The sequence below is a fragment of the Ptychodera flava genome, chromosome 20 (genome assembly GCF_041260155.1).
Source record: "Ptychodera flava strain L36383 chromosome 20, AS_Pfla_20210202, whole genome shotgun sequence".
Classification (NCBI taxonomy): domain Eukaryota; kingdom Metazoa; phylum Hemichordata; class Enteropneusta; family Ptychoderidae; genus Ptychodera; species Ptychodera flava.
The window spans coordinates 170,480-182,726 of NC_091947.1; the positions used below are offsets into that span (position 1 = coordinate 170,480).

The window sequence follows — 12,247 nt, forward strand, 5'->3', positions numbered from 1 at the left end:
TATATAAATAGGTATTTGAGATATATATATATATATATATAATATATATATATATATATATATATATATATATGTGTGTGTGTGTGTATATATATATAATATATATATATATATATATATATATATATATATATATATATATATATATATATATATATATATATATATATATATATATAATATATATATAATATATAATATATAATCCGAAATTTTTACACTGGATCTTCAACAAAGTTGAACACGACGACATTCTGGCACAAAGAGCAATACAGCTGAGTAGTTTTGTTTTGCACAGCACTGTCTACCTGATTTTTCTTCTTTATAATGGCTTTAATGTCCCTTTTGATGTCTTTTTCAACTTCTTTGTCAAACATCTCATGCCCATAGCTTTTAACATGCTTCAACAAATCAGCCCACACTTTCTCATCGTATCCATTCGAGTCTTCTCTGTAATAAAAATAATTTTCATTAAGGAGAGGATATGAAGCATTGTAACCAAACATAGAAGTAGTACTGACTGTCAGATTTTAAAGATTGAATATATCGTAGCATAGGTAATACACAGTATTATAGTATCATATCTGCCTATACAATTGCATCAGTGATTAACAATTGGTATTCGAAAATAAACAATGCGAACTTTATCTTAACAGCCTTTACTACGGGAATGGATAGTAACTACTGGAAAACTACTGGCAAAAACGTCTCTGAAAATGTTAACTGTTAATTGGCTCCGCTGCGTCCGCAGTTACGTGTGTTTCGATGTATGTGATGGCCGCCGTGGTATGGCGGCCACCGTGTATCCATGGAACTAGAAACGGACGTCGCCAGTTGTCAATGTTTTTGCTTCGCTGACAAACAAACTGCTCTTCCGGATAGTAAAAATCATCCTCACACTATAATAAGTACAGACAATTTTCTTTGTCGTAGAGTTTCATCGGTAATGTCATGCATTTTACTATAACTAGCATCGAACCAAAGTGAAATGAAATCTTGTAGACGACATTTTTTGTGTTTACAAACAAAAATAGTTCCGGGTCAAAATTGGTAAATACTCATTAACATAAAGGAATGGCATAATGTTTTTGGTATTGCACTGCAGTGCAAATACCGGTAGTACGCGCGCGCTTCGATGCGAGTAAACTGTGGTACATATGTAATAATATTTCTAACTAAGCTTATCACAGATCACTACCTTTACCCCCTTCTTGCTTTAGCAAGTCCCGTGTCGTGAATTAAGCTAAACACTCAATATTCGTGTAAGATGTGGTCGCATTCCCCTTGTAAAGTATTTCACCTCCTTCGTGTATACATGTGAAAAACAAATGTCTACATGCACTGTGCGGTAAGCATTAGCGACTTGCGGTAAGTTTTAACCCAGGACTCAATGATGTTCAAGACGATGACATGAACCTAATCACAATAATAATATCATGCAGTATGTCATAACCCCAGCTGCGTTACAGAAGCATGAACATCCAACAGAAGCCCCATCACACCTAGCTTTTTTTGATTCACCCACAATTATAAATATGATTATGACGAGCAATGATGTTGCCCCTTATTTTGTGTCACTTCAGAGCGAGCGCTGAGGCATTTCGGTATTCTGCACTATTTGTCAAAATTTCTGCATTGAATAGTTTCTGGAAGGCAGGCCACATTCATTAATGTGATGTGCTATGATAGCATGATAGAAATTACAAGATGAAAGATGATATAGATTTTCGTCATCAGCTTCACCATGTAGACTTTGGTGTAAAGCTGATCGGAAGACCACTGACAAGGACAAAAATGAAAAATGGCAAAGAGTCTAAAAAGTGGGTAAATTTTGGTGAATAGTATTCAAGTCTAAAGATCTGTACATCTGAATCCCCCTGGGCGTTTTTGGAAAGCAAACGAAAAGTTTAGGTTTCAAAGCTGACTATGCAGCACCCGAACTCGTATTTAGATCATGCGTTGCAATGTCCGATTTGTTACAAAGAATAAAAGAGTGTGACAGAAATTAATGACTTCACTCTGACTTTTGTGCGGTACGAAATGTGTTTCTACTCGTGATCACAGAGAAAAATAGTGGCAGAGAGACAGAGTGGCAACACTTGCATGCCTTTTGTTCCGTGGTCGTCTCGGTAGACTACTGGCTTTTCATATTAAAATGAGCTTCAAAGGTGTTAAACTTTTTGGAGGCTTTGTTTGTGGTTGATAATTACACGAGATTATGCGAAAAATACGACGAGATGGCATCGTACTGCCAGTCGCGTAGCAACCATAGTTACTTTTTGAGCTCTCAGGCCAGGAACACTGCTTCACGCCAATCAAAACATAACACGCCAGCAGTTTCATAAACATGTCCTTCCTTGACGCACGTGTAAAAGACGGTATGACTGACCGTAAACCATTGAGTAAAACCAGACAGTATCGATAAAAGACTTTCAAATTTGGTTCAAACACACTCATTATATATTCATAAAAATATGAGAGGATTTTTTAAACGGTAAAACTCATTTTCCTGAAGCTCAAAACACTCCCGTTTTCGCCAGCACGTCAATTCTGCTCAGCACCACACGAAAACAACAACACAAACTTTGCCGAACATACTTTCGCTTAACAATTGGCGAAAATCCGAAAATTACCGAAGGATTCATGGTCGGCACTCTTCGGAAAAGAGAGGCGAGAGCAACCTGAGGCGAGGCGAACATGTTTCTCTATGTCGTGATGAAGTGTTTACTGGCAAGTGAAGCTCGTGAAATGACAGCGATCGAGGATACATCGCATAATGAATAAAAATATCTTTTGTATCATAAAACGTTAAAGCGAGGTCATCAAGTTCTGTTATTATTACATAATATTATGTTCCTAGATTCCACAATTGGTAACTTCCTTGAACAAGTCAAATCCTACATACGTGGTCGGCGTGTGCATATCACTAATTATCACATGAAACTGGCCCGGATCGCCACCTGTGTGGCGTACACCAGCACGGATAAGAAATACATATATTACCCCTGTTGTACGTAATCAACAGGAATTTTTTCCTGCACTATAAATACCGTTTATGCATACGCGTCGCGACGCTTGCGTGCACAGACCGATCAGTCATGATCGATGCCGTGCTCTCAGAACATTTTTACGTGAAGGAGACGCGATAAATCCAGATATGGAAACATAGAAGGCATGTCCAACGAAATTTCGAGTCGCTAAAGCTTTAGCTGTTCCAAATAATCGAATGGGGGTGCCGTCAAACGTATACTGGCTCAGTGTCGCGGCTCAGTCAAGTCGTAAGGTTTTATCATGGGGGCTGCACAAAATGTCCGTCCCCAGGGGCAGGGGTTTGGGTGACGGTGTCTTGGTCTCAGCATAAGGTTCTCTTTGCTATGTTTTATTTTATTTTAATACGTTTGATTATGACATGTATTGCTAATAAAGATTCATACTACAAAACTTCGGTGTATTTGTCTTATGTTAGCACTGGTTTTGTAACGATTTATTTTTCTCCTTAGCCGTGCCACGTATTTAAATTTGTCCCTTGACAATCTTACGTGAAGTTTTGTTACTGTGTTGCGTATATTATCTGATGCGTTTGACTGCCTAATTCGCTAGAGCAAGCGAGGGCAGATACTAATCTGTGGACGCTGTCACAAGATTATCACCGGATTAACTTTGAAAATTTAACAACAACCGCACCAGCAAGGTTTAACAGAAGACAACCTCGCTTCCCGAAAAGGAATGGTTCAAAAGTTTTGCTTACCGCAAAGAGAAGTAGAAGGAAAGATGCTTGTCTGTGACAGCAAAAGAGTATAACAATCGAAATGTAAAGGGAGATGCTACATATGTGCTATATCACAATTGAATCACAATGGTTCTAATGATGATTCTTTGTACTATTCAACGAGTCTTTTGAAAAAATTAAAAAGGAGTTCTCTTTAAATGCCCTGAATAGCCCCCATGCAAAAGCCTTATCGAAACGATCGTAGATGATATGATATAGGTATTTACTTGCATTACTGGCCATACTTACTTTCCTTTATGTTCATACCTGCAAAGTCGCTCAATAAAACGGTTGCTCCACCAGTTCCCTTGAATAGTATGACGGGGATAGGATTTTGATCACGGACAGCATTGGCAACCTCCCTTATCGTCTCAAACCCGCCGCGTTATAGACAACATGATGATAAAACACTGTTTACCTTTTAGAAATACAGAGACAACGATAAGAACATAATTGCAAAACAGCATAACATTAACTTGTAAATTTTGGATGTTCACTAGCAAACACCCTTACCCGCTTCTTTTGCCTGGTTTGATAAAGATTGCTCCAGCTGTTGTCGAAACATCGTCCTTTTCTTTAGCCAATTAGTTTCTTCTTTATGGCTTAATAGCAGAAAATGAGTATGGTGTCGGTTAGGAGACAGGGCGTCACTCTCATCATCTTTTGTCTGGAAAAATATTCGAAAATAGCAAGTTAATATATTTCTCAATATACTAGTAGGCGAACTCATGTTATCACTTAATGGTGTTTATGAATCACCAATTTGTGTGCATAATAAAAAAGAAACATTGCTGAAAGATATTAATATGTTCATATCAGTCCACTAAGTGTATGACAATAAATGTCAAAAATAATCATGGAATACTCTTGTCACGGGCCAACAACTTCAAAGCTCAGTATTATTATTTTGGGATCAAGCTTTGACCGGCTTCAGTCCCATTCAGCTTTGAAGTTGTGCGTTCGACGGAACATCTTATAGTATGTCATACAATGTAGTCCACACTCTTAAGATTACCTGTGAAATAGCCACCACGTAATACAGACATTTCACGTGAAAGTTCCTTACTGATTTGAACTTGATAATGGGTCAATTGGGAACCGAATATCTAAACATCGTCTGATTATGGTAAAATGTTGTTTGTTTCATTTCGATTATCTTTACAACACCGGACAAATTTAGGTTGAAAAGATGGGTCACAAACTATTTTTTTCGTTCTACATGCACATTACTGTTTATACTGCAAACTGCCATATTGTGTGAGTACAGCACATACCGTAATGACTATTTCTTTTGTTTTTAGGTCACAATCTATAAAGTAGGGTGTGTCATCGGGCATAATTCCAAGACATGTCAACCTTTTCTTATCTGACGCATCCATACTCTTCAGCGTTTCCCCTACAGTATGTACAACACCACGGTCGACACCAGACGTAATGACAAGAGTACGGCCGTCATTTACAAATATCTGAAATGTAGCAATCAGATTTGTGAAACCATCAAGTCAGTATATCTTTAAGAAATTATGTTAGGAAATCGGTAAAAACAGAAAAGCAACCGATAATATTTTTGAATATTGTATTATTGACGAATATAGCTCAATAAATATTGATTACAGCCTTTAGTTATAGATTGAAACTATAACTTTTACTACTATCCTTACAGAAAATAAAGAAAAACTTTGAAGGACACAAATGACATCTACCCTCGTTCTTTTTTGGCCTTAGTCATGGTAAGATACAGAATATAGGCTTGAGGCAACCTTTGTAAAAAATTGCCCTGCACAAAGTAAAACTTTCGAAACAGATTAGAATGGTTCAATAATGATGTAATTAAAATTGAGAGAGTGACGATGGAGCTGTCTATGTTGGAAAAAGTGCCGGAATTCACTGCAACCTTCAGAAGTGTACTGGCATATGTTTAAGAGTTGTACCACAGACTTGGCTTCAGTAAGTGCAGTTCATAGGATGAAAACTTTCCTCAGTCCTAAGAATGTTCTTTCAGTCGCTATGGTATAATGTATTAACGTATAGCAAGAGCATTCCCTAACAGTGTGTTGATGAGCTAACTGTGACAATCATAAACATGAAAGCCGTTGAAATGCTGAAGTTGTATTTGTCATGAAATCAAATTAATCTAATTACTTTCCATGTTTTTCGAACAAAATGAGTGAGTGTATAAATTTTCTTCATGGCGTATAAAAATGGCATTATCGGAATGTATTCTTTGGGTTCCATTTCATAATATATGCCACTCTAAGTCGGTGTATGGGATTTTGTTCAGTGATCTCTACAGTTCGAGACTTTAGTTAACACGATTGGAACTAATTTGGGATAATTGGATTTTCAAACTTTTCAAATTTCTCAAAAGTTCTTGCTGCCCTATAGATGAATGTTGCAATATTACAGATTACTCATAAAACAAGTATGTAATGTAAAAGGAAAAGCAGATGAGCTTACATTTGCAGATTAAACAGGCATCAATTCACCATCCAATTCTCCCAAATTAGTTCCAATCGTGTTAGTTTTATACTATTTAACTTTATCATCTTTTATAAGTATCGTTGGCGTTTGTATCTACTTCATGAAAAAAAAAAACCGACATCGGCGAAGAAATGCAAAGGTTGGAATACCTTACATGTGGATGCATGGGAGTCTAAATGTACATACTAGTAAGATGAATCTCAGCTGACGCACTGTAAATATGTTGATATCTGTAAAACAACATTTGTCAAAGAAAAAAACTGCGTTGAATTTGTACAAACATTATCATGTAACTTACAATTAAAAAGGCAGGTTTTAAAGATTATACTAAATCCATGAATGAGTCAATGATATAACGTGCCAATGATTTTCAGTACTGTAACAAATTTTACAAATGTAAGGGTAATGAATGTATCGCTTTTGAGTCAATTTCTATCAGCAGGTCAGTCTGCCAAAGCATTTAATTGCTTTTGAAAATTCTATTCTGCTCTCACATCCGTTCATAGCTGTCGGCGTGTGATCATATGAGGCGCACTTAGCCTCAGGCATAACAAACTCGATGGCATGCTATCAACCAGGTGGTAATTACGGAGACTCGAAACATGCTGCAAATATTAAAACAAAAAATCGCCTCAAAGTAGAATGTTACATATTTCGTAACAATGTACAGAAATTCGATTAATTTAATCCATAGGAGCCAGTATACGAAAGCTTGCAAACAGTCTATAACTCAAGGAAGATTTCTCTTCCTCGACAAACACTACAAAAATTGACCCCCAAAATACATTTTTTGCCAAATATTTGGCTCGATTTTTTTGCAAACTGGAAGTCTGCCTCAAAATAAAAGTTTGCAGATCAAGTTTGTAAAATATGACCCTCCCCCAATTCCTCGGCCCAATCCCAATTATAACAATTGAGGGTTCCCTTATATACAACAACCGGACAGGTATCGGGTGTTGGCGAAGTAACGTAAGCATTCTGAGCAAATTGACGTGTGTTGCCAGGCTCGCCTTTTCTGGTTATCTTCAACCGTTCGTTGTACAGCAAATACTCTCTCCCATCTCTGGATAAGTGGATGTCTCCTATTTCATCTGACAAAGTTCATTACTTCCTCTGAGACTGAAAAACGTGGTATTATTCACCCACACGGAGTTGAGAATCGCGGTCGGGGTGAGTGTATCCAGATGACCTGCTTCCCTCATGGCTCTTTTATGGGCTTCCGTCACAGCCTTGGCCTTTTGGCCAAGTTGCCTTTTCCAGCAGCTTTCAGTTGTTTTCTTTTAGCAGCGAGGGCTTTTCTACTATTTCTGAACAGACTGCTTACCTCAGATTATACTGATTCCGTAGTCGTTGTCGTGCAAAATGGTCAATCAATTTTTGATAGCTCGAGATTGAGTGCGGTTCGTATTTCTGTCCATTTTTCTGGCGTACGCTCATAAAAAATTCGGTCAGCAATTTTTCCAACTCTTGTACTTGGCGAGTTTCTCCTCCCATGGTGCGAAGCCATTCCTAGAAACTGACACTTTGGATCTTATTTTCATTTCCGTGTATGGGTTTTTCTACGCTCCAACTAGGACGTCGACGTCAGCTGCGTTGACACAGGCATTGCCGTTTTGGACTGGCAACAAAGGAAGATTCTTCCTTTGTTGCCGGTCCAAAACGAAACTATCAACGATGCTTCCGTCGCAGAATCCGTGCAAAAGGATTGATCATCTGTGTCACAAGGTGCTTCCATTGTGTCTCCGTAGTAAATCACTTTCAAAATTATCAAAATATACGCAATTTCCCTGTCGTAATGCCTGTCCTGCATAGAGCTGGTTTCAATATATAGCAGACGACAGTTTTTACCAATGTCTAAAGTAGTCCGCCGAATTTTATGCTTACATGCATAATTTCGTGTAAAAATACCGAAAAATTATTGACAGCACACGTGACTAATTTGAATAGTTATTTTATGGCTTATGATTCTCCCTTCTCTCTGTAAGTACCATTTGAGCTTTTGGACAGGGAATGTAAATATTTCGTAATGTTATGAAAAACTAATGAAGTGTAGGAAGCAACTGTGTGATCAATATAATATGCAACTAATACTAAAAAATTGAATTTTGGAGAGGAACTATTGTTTTCATATGTACATTACTGAGAGACAATACCAACTCTGTGTGGGGATGCTCTACAGAATAATCTCCAGTAAATATCTGATAATCAAGTAATACAGTAAGTTTAAATTCATTGAATTTACTAAAAACAAAATAATCAACAAAATGACAAGTACCTCGACAGAGTCAAGTTACATATATGTGCGTTTGTGATAAATATACTTGGTTGTTTGCTACCATCGTATCAATGAAAGCTGTTGATCAAAGATGTGATGCCAGCGCTTTAAATATCATAAAACGTAAGACTTGTACGTGTGATAAAACCTTACATGATTAATTTATGATCCAATGTACTATTTTCACGATGGCGTTGTGGCGGCCCCATCCGTCATACGTGAGTGATGAATTATGCCATGGTTAATAACTTTAGGTCGGAAGAAATGCAATGATAACTTGCATGATTGACTTTTTTGGGATGACTAGGAGCCATGAAGTGAAATGGCGATGCAGAGAAATGATGACTTAGGCCTATATAGATATATAAATAGTTACTTATTTTATGATAAAGTAAAATGAACTGACCTCTCTGAATTCCGTTTTGAGACGATTTTCCAGTTTTGCCTTTAGAATTGGCTGTTGAGTTTCTGTTCCCCCTGAGATTGAAAATACAAATAATCGCTTTCGACCTTCAAGTTTGAGATCTGTACGAATTCGTCTCAGGGTCTCTACCTCTTCCCCACTGTAATGATAAAACTGAAAGGAAAAAAAAAATTAACTAGTAAGCACTGAACTGTTTAAAATCGTCTATCCTATTGTGTAGTATGATGTATGTATTAAGCGAATAGGATTTATCTTATACCACTCCGAAACGTAATTTATAATTATGGTCAAAATTTTGTTGTTTGCTTTCAGTTCATGGGCATTGTACTAAATTGTACTAAGGTATAAGTACAGTTTTACCAAACAAACAAACGGAAGCATTGGAATTTTGTACGTGTTGTGACCGACACCTTTCATCGTGCGGACATCCCATACAGTGTTATATGTTGTCTATGCTGCTGAAGAGTACGGTAAAGTCCATTATAACTTGAAGTACTATAAGTTTACGTGTTGTTCAAACGCTGTTTGACCTTTGACCTCATGAGATCTTTACATCCATATTTTATTTTTTTAATTTTACTATTTGGCTTTATTTAATGACGGTAGCCTGGTAAACTCTAGAGAGTTTATCTTCCCCAGGGCCCTCGACATTACAACAAATATATACAAAACCACAAAAACAATTTTCAAAAGTGAAAGTACAAATAACCGCATATAACAACTGCCATATTTAATAGGAAAAGCAAGAAAAAGTTAAAATTCTGCCCAATATTGTTTTAAATAATTGCTTTTAAAAGAGACAAATGTCTCAGAAGATTTGACTTCAGAATCTGTTTTCAACTTATTCCATTCCATAGCTCCATGTACTGACCATGTGTTTTTAAAAACATTCAGTTTGGCTCTAGGGATATCAAGCTTATTTTGGGAGCTAGCTCTGGTCACACGGCTATGACACTGATTGACATATTGAAACATTTCCGTCATATACAATGGGCTATACCTTTCGAGGATGTAAAAACTAAACACATATTTTTGTATAAAATTCTATCAGGTAAAGGCATAATATGTATCGATCTAAAAAGTCCATTGGTCGGATATTATACTTAGTGCCCATCATAACAGCGCGTTTCTGTAATTTGAATAACTTGTTTATATTTGCACTAGTTCCCCATGCACTACAACAATAGTCCAAATGGGGAAGTATATACGCATTATAATATGTTCGTCTAGTACTTAATGGTAAATACCGTATTATACGTCTAAGTAGAGCTATACGTGAATTGACCTTTTAATAAATTGAATCAGTATTTGACTTCCAGTTCAAGTGTTGATCTACCACTATTCCCAGAAGTCTTTCTTCATTTACAGACTCTAAATATTCTGACCAAGTTTACCATGAAGAACATTTCACAGACGTGACACAGACGTGACAATCTCTGATGTGTGGTCATAAGCATGGTCTTTGTTTTACTTGTATTTATAACCATTATAACCATGCGGGGGAAAAATAATGGAAGATCTTACATTTTTTTTACAAAAACGCACTGTGAAACATTAAGTCCTCCACACTGTGAATAATGGTCATTCTGAAACCTGTGAATGTGAGTGAAATTTGTGCTTGGGACCTACAATTTCTATCACATGCACTGCGCTACGTGGGTTGAAATATGTTCTGCGCACTTAACGGACGCGCTGAGCGCGTCCCGTCTGCTCGCGATCGCTCAGTGCAGTGCGCGACAGGCATCCTAAACACGCCTGAATGTCGACTTTTTTATCGGTAACATAAGACTAAAACTTGTATAATAATAAGGTTATTCCCAAATATCGGGATTTATGTCTTCGTGCATCGCACGCTTCGGTATTGTCCGAGACGCGTAGAGTTTCGGACAATACCCCCGGTGCACTATGTACTCGGACATAAATCCCGGTATTTTGTGAATAACCCTAGATTACCTCCGTAACTCTCTCTTCGTCTTCATTTGTTGGTGGAAATGTGAAGATTGAAAAACTGTCAGAAGTAACGGATAATATTGCAATGATCAAATTAAAGTCCACGCCAATACATTTTTAATTTTTAAACGATAAAATTCAAAAGACCTTGAACGACAGTCAAGAGTTATGCATTGTACTTGCCTCAATGTCTACTCCAGTGTTACTGTTCAGTTCTGTGTTTCTTTCTCCCTGGGCTAGTAGAGTTTTCCTATTGTAACCCTTAACACTAAATCCCCATCCCTATTTTTTAATTTAGCAAAGCAAAACGTATCTTACCTGTTAGAGTTGCTTGGTTGATCCATTGTCTCAATGAGGGCTTCGACGTAAGACAGAGGACGAATTTACCTGGAATACATTTAATAATAAAAAGACGACAACTTACATTAAATAATGACGCCAAAAGCATAGTATAAAACAGGAAGTGCCTACACAACATTGCAATCCTCAGTACACAATTATATTTGTGTTGAAATTCTTAACGTATACAACTAAACCAGAATGTTTACTTCGTGTATCACCCAGACTAACACATTATTGAGACTAATTATTTGTAATATTGAAACTTTTGCGGCTTCCTCTTCTGACTGCCTAACACCTGCATATACTATGTTTAGGAATTCCAAACCTACAACACTTTCGAGAAATACATTCAAATGAGGCGCCAAATGTAAAAAAAAATGATTTACACAATCACGCTAATTTCACAGATATAACAGAAGGAAACTGTATACAGAGAGGAATTTTGAATACATACATACAATATAAAAATGCTAATTTTAACCAAAATGACCAGAATGCACTGCGATATTCACTACAGCGATTTATCTGAATAAACTTGTCGAGACCGAAATATATTGTAACACAAACGTTTCGATATTGAGGTGGGAGCCTCAAAGTTCTTTCACATTTTTATACATAAAAAATCATTTCTTTCCAAAGCTGTTGCCAACCCTTTTGGCCTCCAAAACATATTGAGCTTGCAAGGAATCGCTGCTAGACAACTGTACGCGACTGTACTCCTAAGTCTTAAAACGGACGGCTGACTCGCAGCGTGTTTGCAAGGTTATATCTGATTGGTCGATTGTCATTATTCACAGCAACTTAGGGGGTTTATTTGTATTATTTCATTATAACGGTACGATTCTGCCAACCAATTGGATAACAGCTTCGAAATCGCTGCAAGTCGGCCCAAACGGATAAACAAAGACACAAACAAAATCACTATTCAAAGTCATCGTTTCTGAAGAAAAAACATCAAAATAAGTGTCTCACCATTCGTAAAATACCGTAAAATTAATGCTCGATG

General features: G+C 37.0%; 1 protein-coding gene across 1 annotated transcript in view; it reads right to left on the reverse strand.

Moving 5' to 3' along the window:
* The window catches only part of LOC139120510 (transient receptor potential cation channel subfamily M member 5-like), a 37,823-nt gene extending 26,534 nt beyond the window's left edge, over nucleotides 1-11,289 (reverse strand). Inside the window, exons 1-7 of the mRNA XM_070684972.1 lie at nucleotides 11,218-11,289; nucleotides 10,903-10,957; nucleotides 8,932-9,102; nucleotides 5,044-5,235; nucleotides 4,283-4,436; nucleotides 3,749-3,779; nucleotides 309-450 (exon numbers count right to left, since the gene is read on the reverse strand). Of these exons, the coding sequence (XP_070541073.1) occupies nucleotides 309-450; nucleotides 3,749-3,779; nucleotides 4,283-4,436; nucleotides 5,044-5,235; nucleotides 8,932-9,102; nucleotides 10,903-10,957; nucleotides 11,218-11,243 (771 nt within the window). The 5' untranslated portion in view covers nucleotides 11,244-11,289. The remainder of the gene's footprint in view (nucleotides 1-308; nucleotides 451-3,748; nucleotides 3,780-4,282; nucleotides 4,437-5,043; nucleotides 5,236-8,931; nucleotides 9,103-10,902; nucleotides 10,958-11,217) is intronic.
* Between the last annotated feature and the right edge of the window lie 958 nt (nucleotides 11,290-12,247).